The sequence below is a fragment of the Aptenodytes forsteri genome, unplaced genomic scaffold (genome assembly GCF_000699145.1).
Source record: "Aptenodytes forsteri isolate BGI_AS27 unplaced genomic scaffold, ASM69914v1 Scaffold322, whole genome shotgun sequence".
NCBI lineage: Eukaryota > Metazoa > Chordata > Aves > Sphenisciformes > Spheniscidae > Aptenodytes > Aptenodytes forsteri.
Genome location: NW_008795045.1, coordinates 28,035 through 49,095, shown reverse-complemented (window position 1 = coordinate 49,095; position 21,061 = coordinate 28,035). Strand labels below are relative to the sequence as shown.

The following is a 21,061-nucleotide window of genomic DNA, read 5'->3' as shown; positions in this document are numbered from 1 at the left end:
AGGGAGATGGTTTAGTGGGCATGGTGGTGTTGGGTCGATGGTTGGACTCAATGATCTTGCAGGTCTTTTCCAACCTTAATGATTCTATGATTCTATGCTTCTATACTACAGAACAGTGTGTGTTGTATGCCATGTTGATGGTGTTGACCATCTTTTGGGCCCTAAGAAAATGTGTTTGGTTTGCCAATAAAAGTACCAACTGGAAAAGGAGCAGGCAAGTGTGGTATAGAGAGAAACGAGAAGATCAAATGCAGGGATGTGTGTGTAGATCCCTGAATTGCTGCATTTCTTCCCTCTCCATTTCCTTTTCCTGCACTAGCTGACACTTCTGCTCTCTCCTGGCTCATTTTCTCTCACTTCATGCCTTTCCTTTGGCTGTTAAACTTCCTCTGATTTTCCTTCCAACTTTCTCCACTTTTCAGACCTTCATTTGCAAACAATGATTACCATTTTGTTTTTCCATTGAAGTTACTTTGTAAAGGAAAAACTGTGCTGGCTTTATAGTCTGTCTGAGGAGGAGAATCCCTCCTTCCGCCACCTCAGGCTGACTTCTGATGGTCAGACTGAGGATCACAGTTCAGTGGGTGTCCCAAGCAATGCATGGGGGAAGGTGCGCTGGTGACTGGACCAGGAGACCAGCTGTGAGGGGAAGGACACTAGACATGGGAATCTGGGGCTTGGGAGGATACCAAAAAGGCCGAGGAGCTAAAGGATAACTAAGAGAAAAAGGGATTTGAAAAAAAGAGCTGAGATTTTGCTGGAACTTGGGCCTAGGCTGCACTGATTTGACTGCCATTATTCTTACCTCTAAGCTTCTTGTGGTGCTCTTCTGTGTGGACTTGCTGCGTTGGCTGGTGCTTGCTCGAGGAAGCTGTGGTCCACTGGCGGTGTGCCCCACTGATGAGGCAGACATGCCCACGACGTGATAAATGAGATCTGAGGCATTATTACAAACTTCTTGCTTCACTCAGGCCACTGTTCTTGAAGCAGTGCTTCCTTTGCGGAAATCACAAGTATTGCAGCTCTTTGAGCAGTGCTGGAGAAGTAGATTTGATGACAGATTCTTCTTTTATAGTTGTCACCATCAGCTACAGATATTAGCAGACTCTTGGCAGAATGTCACTATGAATTTAAGGATTGATTTTTGACTGCGTTAGTCAATGACAGCTGATGGGTGACTGCCTCTTGCAGATCTTAAAATTCATGCCACTGCAGAAATGAATGGCAATATTAAAAAAACAGTTGAAGGAACTCGGTAATCAGTTTGTTAATTGAAGCTGACTCTCGCTTTATGAGAATACAAATTAGAATATGCTGCTCTGCTGCATAGCAAACAGTCTGCATTGCTGGGTCCAGTGATGAGACATGATAGTGTACGGCTGGATTATTTTACTGAAGAAGGTCTATAGCCTCCAGTCTCATCTCGATGTTTAATGAGGTGATCTTTGAGCTATTGCTCTAATCTAATTGTGTATCTGAATGATACACAAATTGTTTTTCTAAAGCTATACCGAGTAAGGGATGTATTTCAAAGTAATTATGTTATAAAGAGGTATAGCTTTTATTTGTGCATTTGACAGGGGAACAGAATTAATCACTATAGTAAAAACAACTGGTTGGTTTTTTTTTCAAACAAGTTTTAAATGAGTTTTGATATTTATTCACCTTGTATCTATATATTATTAGGAGAAGGATGACTTAAAAAAAAGTGACAGTACATTTGTGAAATCAAAGTAATTATGTTATAAAGAGGTATAGCTTTTATTTGTGCATTTGACAGGGGAACAGAATTAATCACTATAGTAAAAACAACTGGTTGGTTTTTTTTTCAAACAAGTTTTAAATGAGTTTTGATATTTATTCACCTTGTATCTATATATTATTAGGAGAAGGATGACTTAAAAAAAAGTGACAGTACATTTGTGAAAAAAGTGAAATGTGCATGTCTTTGACGCACAACAGTCACATTTTTCACTGGAGGAGAGCAGAGCACTGTTATTTCAGACTGACGCAGCCCTCTTGATGCCGCCCTCCCCCCACCTCCATCCCTTTTTCCTTCTGGGCTCCAGGGCTTGTCACTAGTGGTGTTGCCAGGACTGGGAATTAAGAGCGTACACATTGCCTGAGAATTTAGCTAGATTTTTTGGTAGGTGTGATGACAGGGCCTTTTTTACATATTCCTTTCTCTAGCAATCTTCCTCTCAAATGATTTGTATGAATATGAGGAGTTTGGCTTTAAAAAATCAAGAGCTATTACAGAAAAAGGCACTGAGCTACATCATAGGGGTGTTCATGTATTCCAGTTTTATGACCATATGACTGCTGATACCCTTTTTCCTGATTTGTCCATATGCTTACTAGCAATACACAACAGCGTGGGCTTTTTTTGCTAAAGAGGAAACAACAATTCTCCCTGTCTGCTCATCACTTGCAGCAGCAAGCAAATGTTCTATTCATTTAATAAATTGTAAAAAGGTGCCACTAGCAGTACAGTACAGTAGTAGACAAAATAGGTATTTTTAATAAAATTGACATGACCAAAGATGAAATAATTATTACTATTTTAAAGTGTGTATAGTAGCAATATGGGACAACATCTTTCTTTGGACTCATAATTCTGTTCTGATGAACCCATAAAATGTATAGTCTGTTTCACTCAGGTTTATGCTTGTGCACAAAGGTGCATGTTTTCCGGAGCAGTTAGTTAGCATGAGTAAATTTTTATCAAACTTTCAGTGTTTTGCAAACCAAGGAGTGGAGCAAGGCACCCAGGGGAAGTGGAATGAGTCTCCCACAGCAAATTACATGAGCAGCATCTGCAGGAATAGACACTGGTGTGCATGTAAAGAAACCCCAGACCTGCTTGTGGATGCATGTACCCAGAACCAGTCCTGAAACAGGCATCTTTTAACCAGAGTTAACAAAACTCTGCTCTTTGTAAACTCATCTTTACATAAGTTCACTTCATCATTCACTGAAAGTGCAGTTAAACTGACACTTACAGAATCAGCAAAGATAATTATTTGAAAGCATCTTTGCTGCTGGACAGCTGCAGGTAGTGTGACAACTCTCTTTTTTATACAGCAGCTTACTTTAATGAAACAAAAGAAAATGTAGTTTATAATTCAGAGGTAAATTGTACTTCCAACACGGTGTATTTTAACTGATCTAGAAATATTGACATCCTGATTATTTTATTTTAAATATATGACTTCAGTGCCTGGAGGGAATAGTCTCTAAATGAATCTGCTTGGACCTAGCAGTAGCAGTTACATGCCTTGCATGCTTAGCTGTTCACACTTTTTCTTTTTAGCAATAGGTATGTTTTGTTGGCTCAGCTAAAATAGAAAATCTTGAATTGCCTTTTTTTTTCCTCATCAAATACTGTTGATGGAGAAACTAATTACTACGTTTGTAAAAAATAATACCTTTACCTAATGGGCTTCATTCATCTTTATATTTCTTCTAGGCAAGCTAGATCAAAGAAAAGTGAATGAGGGAGAGAATAAGTACACAAAACCCTTTACACATAGAAATAAAATAATATACTGAAATATATTACATTTTCTAATTCTGCTTTTGTTTTCTTTTTGCATCCTCAGATTGTTTTACAGACTTCAAAAATGCAATTTGTCAGAAGTCTGATTAAAGACCTGTGCTAGAAAAACTATACAAATAATATAGGTCAATGTGCTGGTTCCCAAATGTATAGCGATAGTTAGAAAGACGGTCAGTGTCACTATTATGGATATGTTTCGAAGAGTTTTGATGACCATTATATTTCATTGTTGAGAGAGATTTGCATATGGAGATTATACAGAAATCAAGGGAACTAGCCTAAACTTTTCATGTTTAGGGTTCTCTTGGCTTTTACGCTCCAGGCTATGACTTCTTGGCACAGTAGTTGCACTTTCAGTAAGGAGAAGGGCCCATTTCAGGAAAGACTCCTTTGCCTGCTTCAAGACTTCTGACTCTCAGTTGCAGCGTTTCAGAGCTGTGTGGGTACGGAGTTCAGGTGCTGCCTCCACAGGCTCGCTCTTACGGCCAGTATCTCAGGCAGAGGTGGAACTTGTGTGGCGGTCCTTACATAAGGATGCGCAGGAGGGAGCAATCCAGCCCCTGCAAATTCTGTGGAAAAGGATTTGGTTTTGAAGGCTTTTCTAAGTTGTCTGTTCGTCTGTTTATGCTGTGGGTACATGTTGAAGGTGTGTTTTGTTTGTTGGGGTTTTCTGGTTTTTTGGGGGGGCAGGAGTGTGTGGGTTTTTTGGTCCTTGGGGGAGGTGTTGGTTTTTTGTTTGTGTGTTTTGGTTTTTTGTTTGGTTGGGTTTTTTTGTTTTTGTGGTTCGTGGTTTTTTTTTTTTTTTACTCTAGCAGCGTAGTAGGTGCAGTCTTCAGACTCCTTTTTCTTTCTCCTCCTGTGCATAACCGTAGTGTAATGAAGTGGGTAGTGAGTTCCTGTTCCTCCCAGTTGCTCAGCTGACTTAAAGCTTGTCCTTTTCTCATGCGAGAACTTGCAATGAGGTTTCCATCTGCTACCTTGATTTACTGTTCTCTTGTCTGATTAGGGTCTCTGAAGACTCTCCTCTGAGTAGTTGCAAGTAAGCTTCTACTTGCAGTTCCCCACAATGTATTTAATACATTTAAATTAATGCATCTAAAATAATTAATACACTTCAATTAATAAAATAGCACAATGCATTTAAACAGGTAGAGGTTGAGGTAGAGAGAAACTTAAACTGTTACTGTTTTTCTCTTTATATTATGAGAAGTGCATTCACATCCTTCTTTGTCTCTCCTTCAGAGTCCAACCTTGTCTTTGGATATTCTGATTGAGAGAAAGGAGTGTTTCCTGCCTCCATTTTTACCATGTGAGATGCATGCAGCAAGAGTAGGAGTTCAGCTAGGTAGGAAGAAATTCTTTGGCCCCAAAATTCTCCCACAGCATGACTGTACATGTAAACAACTATGTCAGAGAGCAACTATGGCATGTGAGTAGCCTGTCTTTCCAGAGGATGCTGTTTGGATTTAGAGGCTGCGGAAAGGTATTGTTGTGAAGGAATCTTTGCTTCTGTTACTGACTTCTGCACACAGGGGATAGGTGTGGAGAAATCCTCTTGACACCTGCAGGATACAAGACATCAGACCTGTCAACATTTACATCTCAGTCCTTATTAATACCAGGATTAGTCCCGTGAAAGTCAATATCCTTTTTGTAATGGAATCCATGGCATCCATAAATATGTACAGATATAGTACCTGGATGAAGAGTACCGGTCCTTTTCTTTCTTTCTGGAGAAACAGGATTCTCTTTTTGTTGTGTCCTGGGTAGAGCTGTTTTTTGAAACTTGGCTGGGATATAGTAGCCCGGTTACATAAAGACCATGGAGCTTCATTTACAGCCAGGGAGACAGAGAAGGCTGAGATTCCAGTACAAATGTTTAATTTTATTCTTGTTTAATTTCTGTCCATTATATTCACACATTTATGGGTATTTCTGAGACTTTTAAAATTAAAAGAAATAAAGTTTGTATTTCTTTAATGTGAAAGTACCATGTTCCTAGGTGTTGGAATACCTGCTGCTGTACTGTGTGCAAGAAAAACAGCTTTTGAGAGTCTGTGATGTGGTATCTGTCCTTCATTTTGCTTCCTAAATACACATACATAATCTTACAGAAACCTGAATTAGAATTAGCTGTTAGCAATGTACTTGTATGATCTGTAAGTTAGTAATATCCATTAGCTATGATATAACCTACATAAACTGGTTGAATTTGGATAAGAATAGCGCATAATGCTTGAAATGCCACCCTTGCAGAAAATGAACTACCAAAACATTGGAACAGGCGCTTTATGCTCCTATATACATGAGTGCACAGAATTTCTATGAGCAGATCCTGCCTGCTGTGAGCCACAAGCAATTTATAGGGACAGATTCATATTGGAACATGACATCATAAGATATACTGCTTAGAAAGGTAGGAATATGAATTTAATTGCCTAGAACCACCCTTGCAGAAAATGAACTACCAAAACATTGGAACAGGCGCTTTATGCTCCTATATACATGAGTGCACAGAATTTCTATGAGCAGATCCTGCCTGCTGTGAGCCACAAGCAATTTATAGGGACAGATTCATATTGGAACATGACATCATAAGATATACTGCTTAGAAAGGTAGGAATATGAATTTGATTGCCTAGAAGCTTCCCCCTCCTTTTTTTCTGAAACATAAGTGAATTTAGCAGAGAAGCTAAAATTGACTATTAAATTTATGTACCGCTCAGATGTATTATGTCTTTGATCTATTTATTTTAGTTTAAATTAATGAGGATTAGATGTGTCCAGGTCTTAGCTGGAAGGCTTCTAAAGGCAGCAAAATAAAGTGGTAGGAGAAGAGCAGTTCATCTTATGATGGCTGGTGCTACAGTAATGTTAGGGAGCAATGTTTACTACCCATTCTGCTTTCTGAGCATAGCTTTTAAAACACACTGGTCTTACTGTGGAGTATCTTTTAATTAACAGCCCTTTGTTTCATGTGTTTAGGATGTTCATTTCATAGAAATAGAAAGTTTCCACCTCATTAAACAGCACACTGCAGTTCAGTGAGATCAAATGTATTAGAAGTCAATATTGCTGATTATTTTTTCCTGAATTGCTCCATTAATTAGCAGAACGACAGTTCTGCCATTATGGAGTTGTCTCAAATCTCCAGTCTTCCCCTCCGGAAAGGCAGTGATGTCTCATAACTGTGTGCTATCAGCAAGCAAGCTTGTGGGACTCAGTAAAGCTGCTAGTGGCGAAAGTTTTTTGGGTCACAGCAATAGGTTGTTACTACTTGGGATGTTTGTTATGATAAAGCTAAAGGATTTAGGTTGGATCTAAAATGATATTGACACTGTGAATATTCTGTACTTATAAAATAAGTGTCTGGTTATTGGAAGTTTCAAAAAATCAGGGAGTTGAAACTTCAACTTTATTCTGGTACTGAATGAAAACCATTACATCGTTGATTGGTGTCTAGATTTTAGTAGAAAGGGGTCTTCAGCATTAGAATCTGCAGTATGCAAACTTGTCATCAGTCTTGGCAAACGGGTAGGGATTAAGCCAGCATCAGAACCAGTGACCGTCCCTTCTGTAAAGCAAAAGTACGTTGTCAGAGCATGTGAATTCACATTCACGTTGATGTGAACCTTGTCCTACCGCTTTCTGTGCTGTGCTATACATACTCTACAGATAGGCAAAAAATACATGCTCTAGGCCTGTTGTTTTGTCAAAACAGTCAGTAACGTGAAGGAGCAATTACTTTCCTACCTTTTACTCACAAGGAATCAAAGCACTCTTTCCTTTGTGAGGAAGGCAGAGCAAAGGGCAGTGGATCCAAGTGTACGTGGAACATAGATTTAGATACATTTTCTGTATCTAAAAAAATAAAATAAAAAATGTTGCAGAACATTATTCCCCCCCCCATTACAAAATGAAACTTTAAAGTAGAAGAGAGGGGGAATGAATAACAGTTTTTGAATCTTGCTGGGTGATAAAAGAAATCAATGTTCCTAAATTGTGTCACTGATGATAAGTTTATGAAGTAATTAGAGGAGCAGCTGATAGCATACTTTTGAGGAATCAAATACTACACAGACAGAAGGCGGTGTTGTTTTGTTTTGTTTTAAACATCAAGAATTGTCTAATTTTTTCTGTGGTTTGCTCTTGTGCTTGAGTAAATTTCTTTGAATTCTCCAGGTGCTTTTCCCACATGAGTGCAAGAAGAGTAGTCAGTTAAAAGAAGTCACTGCTGTGGAGGACAGCATGACCACCATGAAAGGAAGCTGCCTCCTTGCACTGCTGTTGGCAGGACTTGGGGTATTAGGAATACTGGAGCCAACAACAACAGAAGATACCCACTGCCACCGAGCTGAGCACCCAGTTATTACATACAAAGGTAAGGGGTAAGCGCAAAAAAACTTTTCCAGAAGTAGGCTAAGGATTGTGTAATCTCTTCATTGAAACCTCTGTTTTTAATGTGTAATGATATGGAAAAAAAAAGTGTATTCAGTGCTGTTACATAGTAACCTGGACTGTATTCCATACAAGTTAAATACAACTAGGCTTGCAAAGTTTGTTAACAATTTGGTGCTGAATGTGTCATTTAAAGGTGGGTGACTCATTTTCCTCTGTGATTAAAACCAGGCTGTACTGTTGCATGGGGTTGTTCCTTTCCAGGTATAGGACTCTGCATGTGTACACTTAATTTCATGAGGTTGCTCTTGGCCCATTCCTCCAGCCGATCTAGGTCCCTCTGGATGGCAACCCTGCCCTCAAGCTTACCAACTGTTTCTCTGAATTTGGTGTTATCTGCACACTTTACAGACTGCACTCTGTTGCCTTGGTTGTTGATTAAGGTGTTAAACAGGACAGGTCGCAGGATCAACCCTTGTGATATTCCACTTGTTACTGGCCTCATGGTGGAGTAAGGTCCATTAAACATTTACTCTCTGGGCTTGATCATCCAACCGGCTTTTTACCCATCTGGTTGCCCATTTGAAGAGACAGACCATAACATCCTAACTTGCAGTGAGACAGTGTTGAAAGCCTTGAGATAAATGACATCCCCTGCTCTCCCCTCATCATTAAAACTAGTCATTTTATTATAGAAGGCAATTGGGTTGGTCAGGAATGATTTACCCTTGGCAAATCCATGCTGACTGTTCTCAGTCACCTCCTTCTCCTCCATATGTCCAGAAAAGTGCATTCCAAGAGGACTAACTCCATAACTTTCCCAGGAACTTAAGTGAGATTGACTGGCCTGTAGTTCCCACGTTTGTTTCCCTGCAGTTACTGAGGACCTTCCTTCATCTCTGTGACTTCTCAGAGATGAAGAGTGGCCGATTATCTTGGTGTCTGTGGATGCAGCTTTTCTGATCCCATGGATTTATATAGGTTGAGATCTTGCAAGTCATCCCTGACTCAGGCTGCATCTACTGCTGCTAGTTCTTGAACCCCTTCGCTAAACACCAGATGCTTTTGAGACCTTGTGAAGACTGAAACAAAGGAGGTATTGAGTCCCTCAACGTCATCTGTGTCTGCTGGCACTAGATCACCTGCCCAATTCAGCAACAGGCTTCTATTTTCCCTGTTTGACCTTTCATTACTATTGTAGCAGTAGAAGCTGCTCTAGTTGCCCTTGACATTCCATGCAAGTCTTAACTCCCATTGAACTTTGTTTAACTTGACACAATCCTTACATGCCCATGTGGTGTTTCTAAATTCCTCCTTGGTCACCTTGTCCCTGCTTACACCTCATATATACAGCCTTTTTGCATTGGAGCTCCACCATGAGTTCCTTGCTTCTCCAAGCCAGTCTCTTCATACATGTGGTTGTCATCTTGAGTGTTGGGATGGACCGCTGAGGAACAGCTGGAGCAAAGTGAAGAACACTTGGAGGATGTTGTCTGTAAAAACCTGAGGCATTTAATAACTTATCTGATTTTTTTATTTATTTGAATTGAGATTTTTCCATTAGTCGCAACTTAGAACGAGTTCCAAATAGTTTGGAGCTATGAGGATGTAGGGATTAAGATGTATTATATTACATATTGCATTCCTCCTGTTTTTCTCAGAAAGCACATGTGTAATTTTTTTGTTCCAATGAATTAGGATTTATTGAATTTTAATTGAAAAAAGATTTGTTTCCATTCTTTTCATAAAGTTAGAGAAAATAATGTTGTGTTTTCTACAGAAAGTATTTTTGTTCTGGCATTTTAATGGTTTAATAAGAGTAATGGTGCCAGCTGTCACTTTCTCCAATACATTGGAGAATGAACTAAAGTGGTTACATCCTGTACCTGGGAACTGCAAACCATCAGTCTATTGTGAAGGAGGGACCTTTATCTCTCATTTACTCATGGACTAAATAGTATGATTTATTCTGATAAAATACCTGTTTTTCTTAGCATGCATGTTGTGTGTATAATTTAGTTTAAAAATGTTATTTTTATCATAACGCGCATACACAATGTTGTAAATTAAAGTAACAGTTAAAATTCTGGTACTTAACTGCTTAATTTCACAAACTAAGGGATCACTGCATGTACTTTTTTTTTGGTATATGCAACTGTAAAAGCAAATAATTGAGACTCTTTACCAGAGCCACATGCTAAAAGTTGATTAAAAATGTGTTGGTTTATGAATCTGATTCAGCCAATGTTTAGGAGAGTAGCTTGAATTTAGCCTGATCCTGCCTTTTAGACCGTTATTGTTCTCTGTCATATTTAATTTCTAGTGATGTCCTTCCAGTTCTAAGTTACTATGTGAAGGCTTTTTGGGGACAGAGACATCCTCTGTTGTCTTGTTTCAGTTGCATCTTTTGATGTAGCCAGAGATGGTGTCACAGTTAGAGTTTACTGAACAAAACCAATTCATTTTTGCTGTAAATATATGTGGGAAATACAATTATATAGAAGCATTTATTGTCAGATTGTTAATATGAGATTTAGTAAGATTTTCAATGCCAGACTCCCTCTTGACCTTTGTGGTAAAAATATCATTAATCAGTACATATCCATGACATACCTTAGCTTTTATGAACTGACATATCTTGAAAAAGTTTTCCTTCACTTAAATATATTCTGAAAAACTGTAATTCGTATTCACCACAATAGTCTGTCGGGAATCATCTTAGAAAGTACACGTAGAAACATATTTGCAATGCAGTATAGAGTATGTGATAGCTATGTAACATAACTGGTGTGGGCACACAGCGGTTGACCTGTAGTTGCAGGACTGCTAGGTAAGGGAAAACAGAAGATATGAGACTGAAGGAAAAGATGACTGAGAGGTTGTCTTTGAACCTGTGTGTTAGGAATGGACTACTTGGGGTATCAAAGTATAAAAAAAGAGATGTGTGTGAGAAGAGCTACTCTGTGAATGAATCCTGCAGTAGGAGTTGGCAGGATTCAACCAGCCCTCTTCCCGATTTCTGTATACTTCCTGCAGCATTTACTGACTTCATGAATGCCTATAGAGGATGCCCTCTGTATCTATTGACATTATTAGACCAACACAGAGTCCTGAAATCAATTCTTAACAGCTACGAAACCTTTAATTTGAATGCTGCATTAATACCCTATTCCGTAAAGTCGTCTTATAATAATATTAGATCCACCAGAGCTAAATGCTGTGTAGGATGCTGAATGTCAACCAAGGCTGGTATTGAGTGGTAGGTACTTTAGAGCTTGTAAACTCAGTACTAACTTTATAGAGATATCAACTCTTTTGTTTTATTTATAACTGACTAAACCCTTTTTTTGTAGTTTCTGGTATGCCAAAATAGCAATGTACTTATTTGATTTGTCTTCCTTTGAGAGGCATGGTAGATGGAGTATAAACTATTAAATAAAACTAATGGAGTGAGAGTCTGGTGTAGCGTATGGATGAACAGCTGCAAAAAACTAATAAAAAGAAAAAGTAGTCCCCAGGAGTTGTCATGGTGAAATATGGAAAGGGAGTGTATCTCCTGAAAGAGCTTACTTTCTTTCCCACTGCCCATCAAAAACTGCTCACTTAGGTGATGATCCTGTCAAGCTACCTTTTGTAGAGAGGCATGTATTATTTCTATCACTGATTTTCCTAGCTAAATAGTTTTAGCTGAAAGACTGTGATATATCTCCTGATATCAAACGGCAAGAATTTTACCCACCACTTGAGAACCTTTACTCAAGCACTTTGTTTGCCGGTGGGAGAGGAAAGAGAAGTTGCAGAAGCAGTGGAGATGCGTGCACTTTCAAAGGATTTTTGATATGATCTAAAAATCTCTTTCATTTTATGTCTCTCATACACAGTAGTAATAATCACGTTGTAATTTGTTTATCTGCATAATTAATGTTAAGAAGGCATAACGCACCTTTTCTCTCTCCCAGAAGCTATAATAAATAAGAAAGTCTACTGTAGATCTGAAAATGTTTCAGCTCTAAAATCTGTTGTCATAGGTCTTCCCTAGACTAGAATAAGGCACTTTGTGTCTTCCTTGAAGCTAGAAATTTCCTTTTCTCATTATTTAAAGTTGGTAGGAACTATCACAGAGATCAGATTTATATAAAAGCAGACCTCTAAGTATGGGATGGATTGACAGGATCAGCCCGGTAGCGTGCAGTTCAGTGTTTTACGTGGTGGGACTAACTGTGATGATGCATAGTCCCTCTTTTAAGTTCCTTTCTCTCCAAGGAGGAGTCTGCCTCCAGATGTGCTAGTCTATTGAAATTCAGGCTTTAAAAAAAAAAAAAAAGTTCTTTTAAAAATCTGTCTTCATATGTTACATGCATGTACTGAGGATTCATCAGCTATGCTAGTGTAAGTGCAATAGAGGCATTAAGAGTCAAGAGGTTATAAATCGTGTGCAACTTACAGAATTGGGTGCAAGGAAACAAGGTGCAGGTGACTGAATGGACACACAGAGACTCATAGTGTGAGATTATTCGTCTTTGCATACGTTTCCATATGTTTACAGTGTGTAAATAAGTATATTTATGCTTGAAATAAGAAAGAAAAAGGACTGAAATAAGCTGGTCGTTAAAGATAGAGCCTTACAATTTTCATTTTTATTAAATTTTATTTTATCTGAGTATGCTTTCATGTGCATGTAGCTATGAAATGTTAGCTCTGTAAAGTGTATTAGGGTTTACTGATGGTCAACTTCTTCTTGGAAAACACACTCTCTTAATACAGTAAAGGGATGTGTTTAACCTAAATAGTTGGAAAAGGCTGTGGAAACCAAATTTCCTCTGGGTAGGAACAGTGAGGGGTAAATCATAGGCAAACAGTGTTTAGAAATATAAGATGCCTATGAGAAACAATGACTGTTTATAAAAGTTGAACTATTCTTACGCAAAAAACAAAGCAAACCAGTTGAGTAGTGTAACGTTTGTCTAAATATTTCCATAGGTTTCAAAGCACTTAGCGACCCACTCTACAGAGCCTCTGTGGTAGATGGAGCTGATATTTTATTACTGACTTTAAAAAAAAAAAAAAAGTGTAAAAGTAGTTACAGTGGCACCTTGTTTCCCCCCACATTTGCTGAACTTTGAAACTGTCAGACCTGTCAAAACTCGCACACTCAGCTGAAGACTCGTGCTGTAGGCAGACTCCATCCATGAGGTAGAACTGAAGGGCCCATCCCAACTGCTTAGCGGTGTGTGAGAGTAAGCTGGAAAAAAAATTGACCCAACTCTAATTTCAGGTGTGAAGTTATAAGTATTGACTGTTCTGCAGTTTACCTGTGTAAAGTCGAATTTCTTAGGCTTTTCTATCAGAAATAAACTGCAGTTGTGAACTTAACTGATGTTGAGGGTACAGCTGAGATCATCTGCTCTGAGGCAAATCTCATTCTTTTATGCTCCCATAAAGTAATCAGAATTTAAAGTTGTGCTGTCTCAACAAAAAAGCATCAGTTGACATAATTTTAGAAGCTGTATTTAGTGATATTTTAAATACATGCTGTGCTGTAAAGGAGTTATCTGTTGAATAAACATGCTAAAAAATAACATGTCTCAATCCATAGAAGAAATGAACATAAACCCCTCATTTCTACTTGAGGTTAACCAGAAAAGAAAAATAGCATAGTTATTTTTTGATTCCTTGGTTCGGAAATCCTAAGAAATATATTTTCTTAACCTTATTGTCTAACTACCACAGAATTCCCTCCCTTGATGTTTGTCTAAGTAATATAGACTCAGTACGTCGCTCTGCTCATTTTATCATGTGGTTTGTATATGGAGTGCATGCACTTAACATGTGCCAAGAGGAAATAACATGTGGGCTGAATGAAGAAGGATACATGGTGTATGAACTTGTTTTCGTTTGTACTCTCTTCTCTTTCCCCAATCTTGCTGCAAGCTACTGTTTAAACTAATAGTAGTCTACTAAGCTGCTCAGTTTTTATTGCTTTTTCCTTCTCTTTCCACTGGTTTTCAAAAATACCCTTTAAAGACCTCCTGCCAGCTTCAGCAATGGGATTGAGGTGTATTGCTTTCCATCCCCTATCCTCTTTTGGGTTTTTCTTTAAGTAAAGATGATTCATCAGTGAAGAAAAGTTGATTGCTAGATATTGCAACTTTGCTTTGTCTAGACGATAGGACTATGAGATTGCTTGCACTACCCTGCCAAGAACCAGCCCCTCTTAAGGAGGAAAATAATTCCTCCACCAGTTGTATGTATTTTGTATCGAATCATGTTTGCCTTTACTTTTGTACAGTGGACTAAGCGCCTGCTGGGGAACGGCAACTTTCAACTGCTTACAGTTAATTTTAAAAATTACGGCTTTGAAGATTGAAGGATACTATCCCCTTACTATTTCCCTGAATCACCCAGTATCTTCGGCGTGCATTCCCATAAAAAACAGGGTGTGGCAAGGACTGAATTCTCTAAGCAAAGGACTTGCATACTGGCTAACTTTTTTTTTTTTGGTGGAAGTGATCATGTTTTAAAGCAAGCATCAATTTACAGTTCTTTTGGCATCCCAGCCAACTGCTGGGCCATCATAGAATGTTAATAATTTTAATGTTTCTGATAATTGAAAATCAGCAGTGACTGCAATGGCTAGTGAGCTGCACAGACATGTCCTATGAGCCTTTCCATAGCCTTTCAGCCATGGCTGATTTCTTCCCTGTTGCCTTAATGTGGAAGTTTGGAGCATGTGAAATTTCGTGGTTGTTAACGAAGCAGCAGAATGAGTGAGAGGCTCCCGCCACATTCCACTAGCTGTACAAAGCAGGCAGATGGAATTAAAATCTGGGGTTTTGTTCTTTTTTTTTTTTTCCTTCTTCTTCAGAAGAGATGTATTTTTAATGGAGATGGGCGTTTTTACTGAAAGGTTGTAAAACATCCAAACTGGAATATGTTAAAGAAACAGATCAGCAACCAAGAAATAGAGCTCCTAAGCAGCTGAAGTTCTATCATCTTCTAGAAGTTTTGGTGTGTTTAAAGACAAGAGGAAACAAAATATTGCTTTGATTTTTCTCTATTTTATTTTTTTTCCCGTCAGACAGTATTTTAATTTTTTTCATAGGATGTTTAAGGTATTAAACTGCATAATTAATGTTAGGAAGGCATAATGCACCTTTTCTCTCTCCCAGAAACTATAATAAATAAGAAAGTCTACTGTAGATCCGAAAATGTTTCAGCTCTAAAATCTGTCGTCATAGGTCTTCCCTAAACTAGAATAAGTCTTCTTCTATTATTCTTACTAGAATAAGTCCCTTCTATTGACAGCTGTCAGTGTGAGTATTCTACTGATCTACCTCTTGGAAAAGGCATTAATGAAGCATATCCATTGTTTCTAAATCATCTGGCACAGTGTAAATTATGTTTTACTGAAGTTTTAAGTTCTCTATGCATAATCGCCACGCTGGTTCATGTGAACTCGGTTCTTCTCCCTCTTCAGGGACTGCATTGCAACATGTCCAAAGCTAACGAGTGTTGACTGAAGAGGAAGAACATGTATATGGCTAGTTAGCATTGCACGGCTGAGGAGTTGAGAGTCGGCCCTTTTTAACTTGCCTTGGTGTAAGCCATTCATGCCCAGCTCTGCATGGAGCCCGTGGCTGCACAGTTGTCACAGCCCGGCAGGATGCAGTTGTGCTGTGTGGAGCGGGCGGCCCTGCGGGCTCCACCGCTGGTGAGGATGCCCGCGCAGCCTGCCTGGCCTCTCACAGCAGCGGCAGCAGCACGGCTCTACGTTTTGCAAGAAACGTCCTTAATTCAGTTCTTCTCGGTTACTTCTCCTGAAGTAATCTAGACTGCTAGTTCATGAAAGGTGGTGACAGTTGCGGTTACTGGCCTTCTGATCCTGGGTAGCTCTGTTTTCATACTTGGTAGTGACCAAATTTCTGGAGAGACTCCTTCTGGTGGTCTTCCCTTCCAGGTTCTGCGCAGCTTTTACAGGGCCTGCCTTGCACTCACTCGGTGGTACCTGCTGCCCTTACTGCCTGTCACTGAATGTCGCCTTCTGCTGGCTGTTGCATCGGCTGAGAGATCTGGGGACACCCTGGCCCACCCTTGGGCCTTGCCTGGAGCTCTACAGTTTCCAGGAATCTTAGAGGTGCGGAGGAAAAACATGTGTTGATTTTCCCTTTTTCCCCTCAATTTCTTAAATAAACTTTCAGAGATATTTTGTGTTTATTTGACAGAATGGGTGGAAGTCGAGAAGTGCAGTCAGTGCTTCTTCAAAGTGATTCTTTTTCACATGCTTTCTTTCCTGCCTCCCTTCTGTGGCACTACTCATTTGCTATTGACAAGACTATAGGACGCTGAATGGCAGCTAATTTTGTTTGTGTGGCTGAACATGGTAGATACTCACTTGTTACATGGTAATTTGTCACATTCAGGCGAGACCACACTTTGACTTGTCATAAGCTTGTCTTTCCACTTACAGTGCTCACTTCAGGTTTTGTTCTGAAGGCTTTCTGGACAAAGAAATGCGGTTTTTCTCTACCATTTCTGAGAATTAGGAGCTCACCATTTTACAACGAGCTCTACGGTAAATCAACTAAAGTAGTTGTTAATAATGACAAATACCTGGAATTCGACAGTGCCCTTTAGAACAAAAATAATTTCTACAAAGAGAAGTGCTGTTCTGTCGTTTGCGGGGTTGTGGTTTTTCTTTTTCTTGCTTGTCACTTTCTTCTTTTGGCTTGAGGGCATCTTTTTGTTTTTGTGGTGGGGGAGTGGAGGGGGTGGGGAGTGTGTTCCATTTTGAAGTCCTGGCTCCAAGCTCTTACCAAGATTAGTGTCAGGCTTTACCCTTTATGTCCTTTGTGTTACAGTAAGACTTGTTTTGTTGGTCTGTGTATTTTTTGCATGAAATATCTTCAGACCTGAAAATATTTTAAGAGCTATAGTATTGGGCAGAACTGATAGAATCAAGAAATTGTATTATGCTAAAACAATGTAAATGAAGAAGTTTAGTATTTTCATATGCCAACATAAATAAGAATGCATCATTGCAAGATGGTCAGTTCTAGAAACAAGGTCTTGCTAACTGAAACATAGATATTTCCCACAAAAATAACACATCATTATTATAGCTGTCTGTAGGCAGTTGGCTTTATGCATCTGTTTCCTACAATACCAGTATAAAAATTGAGCAGGTTTCTTTACAAAACTCCATGTCGAGACCAAATACTGGTTTCCCATAACCATACAACATGATTTCCTTCAAAAGGAATTCTGTGACCAGTTGCCAAAGCCAGTATGTAAGCCTTAAAAAGTGAAAGGTTAAGCCCCTCTGAAGAGAGGGCATGATGGGGGAAACCCCGGAACTGAGCCCCCCAAACTCAGATGCTTCAGTTTTGGTTCTTACCTTCTTTTTCCTTAATTTTTATTTGTTTCTTCATGGTAGTCTGCTGGCATGATATTTTCATGGTTCCTAATTTGAACAATTGGTAAAGGTTGGTAGGCCTTTTGCTGTAAAGCAAACCAGGATTTGGAAATCCTGTTTCAACTCTTGGCTTACTTGACAGTCACTTTATGTTTGTTGTTCAAAATCCGGTGCAGAAAATCAGGCAACTGAAAATTTTTAGGCAGAGTTCTTGGCAACTTAAACTGTTGTTAAGCATGCTTAGTTATTATTTTTAAATATAATGCTATCCTCAAATGACTGATACTGTATAATTTAAAAATATTATAACATCAGGTATGCCATGTTTGAGTCAAGGGTTTATTTCCTTAGAAGTGGGAAGGGTATGGTTAACAAGATCTCTTCCAGCTGGCTAGTGTAACTTTGCAAAGTAGGTTTTATTGGTTTTTTTCTGGAATGGCCTGGGGCTCTAGTTTCATGCTGTTTCTGTGTATGAGAGAAAGAAAACTCAAGGGGGCTGTAATTGTATATCATGGCTGATACTTTGTCACTGCATAATTTCTGTAGAACTTGCAAGTGATTCTGAGTATATAAAAACTGTGCTTGCAGCACTGAAACCACTTTCATCTAGATGGGGGTTCAGTCTTTTTTCCCTTACACCTTCTTGTATTTGTATGCAGCGTGTGTGTTTGAACAATGAAGCATAAACATTTCAAAACCCTTGTTCAGAAGAATAAGAAATAAGTAGTCATTGCAGCAGATGTTACTGTCTCTTCCCCGAGGGCACAGACAGTCAGAACCCAAATTCCCTTTAATTATCCCAGTAATAGACATATGCACACACATAAGAATGCAGAAATATGTACTTCTAGCTGGGGAAGCTCTGGCAGGACAAAGAAAACAGGAATGCAGGCTGGATTTTAGACCTTGAGACTTTGGAGGTTAGAGCGGATTGTAAAAGCAGGTCAGGGAACCAGGGCAGGGCAATTGCTGTGACTGTGCCTGCCCTGCCTGGAGAGGGGTATGCAACTCGTGGAGGCAGTGACTTTGTGCCTAATGAGAGAACCAAAGAAAGATGTGAGGAGTCGGGCAGAAGGAAGTAAGTTTACAGTAGGCTTAGGAAAGAAGTTCAAGTTCACTCGGTTAAAGTCAAGAAACATATTCTTTAAGTATGCTTTATTTTCTGTTTTTTCCATTAATAATAAATAAATTACCCTGCCTCATTACCTCCAAAGTTGTTCTGAAGCTGTAATAGTTGTTTAAAAAACAAAGGCCCAATAAGCAGGTGGTGAACTTTCTTGAAAATGTCAAGAGGTTTATGGTCTTGGGATTTGTTTTATTACAGATGATTTAAAGTGGAGAGGAGCTCGGGGAGCTGGCAGAGCTTCTAGATAAGGCCAGAGCTACATATTTATTTCTCGGCATTTGCAGTTCTCTGTAAGGAAAGGCAAGCTTCAGGACTGTGTTAAGTTGTATTGGATAGTAGAAGGAAAGCAGCTGCCTTGTTTGTGATCTAAAGAGACCTCCAGAATACTGCATCTTGAAAGGGAGCTGTAGTTTTGAGGTTGGTTTTGTCTTTTTGTTGGGTTTTTTTTTTTCCCCCTCTCCCTATAAGCAAAGATGAGCTCTAAACTGCAGATGGAGATCTGACACATTTCCATGTTTCCAAAGGGGAGCCAAATGTAGTGTGGTGAGACTTAAAAGAGGAACGTTTTAGTTTGTGGTTGCTGATTTAATCATGCTGGGCAAAGTCGTAACTCCATCTTTTATAGAGCATTGGATTGCATTAGCTAACCCTGCCTAAACAATTGTTTTTATTTTCTTCCTTGGCAGGAAGAAATGATGTTTTATTTTCTTATATCTTCTTGGATCACTATTTTAGAAACTGTACAGTTCTTACTGTCTAATTACTGTTTAATTACCAGGATGCCTATATTTTTCAATGTATTATCTACATTTAAAAATATTCTTGATTTTTATAAGAAATATTTTTCATTTTCAATTTTATTAAAAATTAGGGATTAGCTACTATAAATACACATTCTTTTGTTTCCCAGTTATGATGTCCACATACTCTTAATTCTATATTACTAAAGTCAGCGGTGTACACAGCCCTGGTATAAATGTGTTCTGTATGGTAAGGGCTACATGCAATGTCTTTTTCATTAAAATGCAATACTGAGTATTGTAACAGACCTATCTGTCCTAATCCTTTCATTTTACAGAGAAACATGAAATGGTGTCAGCTGATGCCATCTTTTTGTTGCTGAACTAGTACTTTTCTCTACATATGTTGCATCCAGTCTTCTTCTGGTGTACTCCATTTAGATTATAAGAGCTTTCTGGTAGCAAAGACTGTTACATCTGTTGCATCCATGACCATCCTTAGCCTTGACATCTGGATGTTTGTACCATATATATGGAAAAGTGGACATGCCAACTATGTTCTAATTTCAGTAACAGGTGGACCAGGAGTTTCACTGGGGCATTGGGCTGGGATTGACTTGGCTTTTTGATTTTTTTTAGAACAGATTTGTCTCTTTCTGTAAGGTTTAAATGTTAGAGAGTTGCTTTTTTCTTGTTTGTCCATTTGACTAAGGTTCTTAATGCAGTAGTTTGTCCTTCTGGAATACTAAAAATTACAGAAAAGGCACCTTCCTGGCCTCTAATTCATCGTGGTGGAGTATATATGTGCTTGGTATCTAAGGGTCAGATTACGTGGGTATTTTCTTGCTCCTTATACATAACTTCAACTCTGGGACTAAAATGCAATGCTGGTACTAGCTTTAAGCTCTCCTATTGTAAGAAGCATTAATAATTATTTTCTCTGCCTCTGAAATGCATGCTAAAGAAGGACAGCATTAGGAGCCATGTAGAAAGGATTAATGAATGCCCAGAGTGCTGACCCGAGCTGTAACTATATCGAGTGCGCCTGGCTTTGCATCCCCCCGAGCTGGAAGACGGGGATGGCGAGCAGGATGAACCCCCCGTAATCCAAGAGGAAGCAGTCAATGACCTGCTATGCCACCTGGACACTCACAAGTCTATGGGGCCGGATGGGATCCACCCGAGAGTGCTGAGGGAGCTGGCGGAGGTGCTCACCAAGCCGCTCTCCATCATTTATCAGCAGTCCTGGTTAACGGGGGAGGTCCCGGATGACTGGAGGCTTGCCAATGTGACGCCCATCCACAAGAAGGGCCGGAAGGAGGATCCGGGGAACTACAGGCCTGTCAGCCTGACCTCGGTGCCAGGGAAGATTATGGAGCGGTTCATCTTGAGGGCGCTCACAAGGCATGAGCAGGACAACCAGGGGATCCGGCCTAGCCAGCACGGATTCATGAGAGGCAGGTCCTGCTTGACCAACCTGATCTCCTTCTATGACCAGGTGACCCGGCTAGTGGATGAGGGAAAGGCTGTGGAGGTGGTCTACCTGGGTCCAGTATGGCCTTTGACACTGTCTCCCACAGCATTCTCCTAGAGAAGCTGGCAGCTCACGGCTTAGACAGGTGCACTCTGCGCTGGGTCAAAAACTGGCTGGATGGCCAGGCCCAGAGAGTTGTGGTGAATGGAGTTACATCCAGTTGGCGGCCGGTCACGAGCGGTGTTCCCCAGGGCTCAGTACTGGGGCCGGCCTTTTTCAATATCTTTATCGATGATCTGGATGAGGGGATCGAGTGCACCCTCAGTAAGTTTGCAGACAACACCAAGTTGGG

At 39.6% G+C, this 21,061-nt stretch overlaps 1 protein-coding gene across 1 annotated transcript in view; it reads left to right on the top strand.

Annotated features, from left to right (window-relative positions):
* Nucleotides 1-21,061, top strand: part of SEMA5A (semaphorin 5A) — a gene marked incomplete at its 3' end in the record, with an annotated part of 57,156 nt that overhangs the window by 11,423 nt on the left and 24,672 nt on the right. Inside the window, exon 2 of the mRNA XM_009276984.1 lies at nucleotides 7,742-7,940. Within this exon, the coding sequence (XP_009275259.1) occupies nucleotides 7,808-7,940 (133 nt within the window). The remainder of the gene's footprint in view (nucleotides 1-7,741; nucleotides 7,941-21,061) is intronic.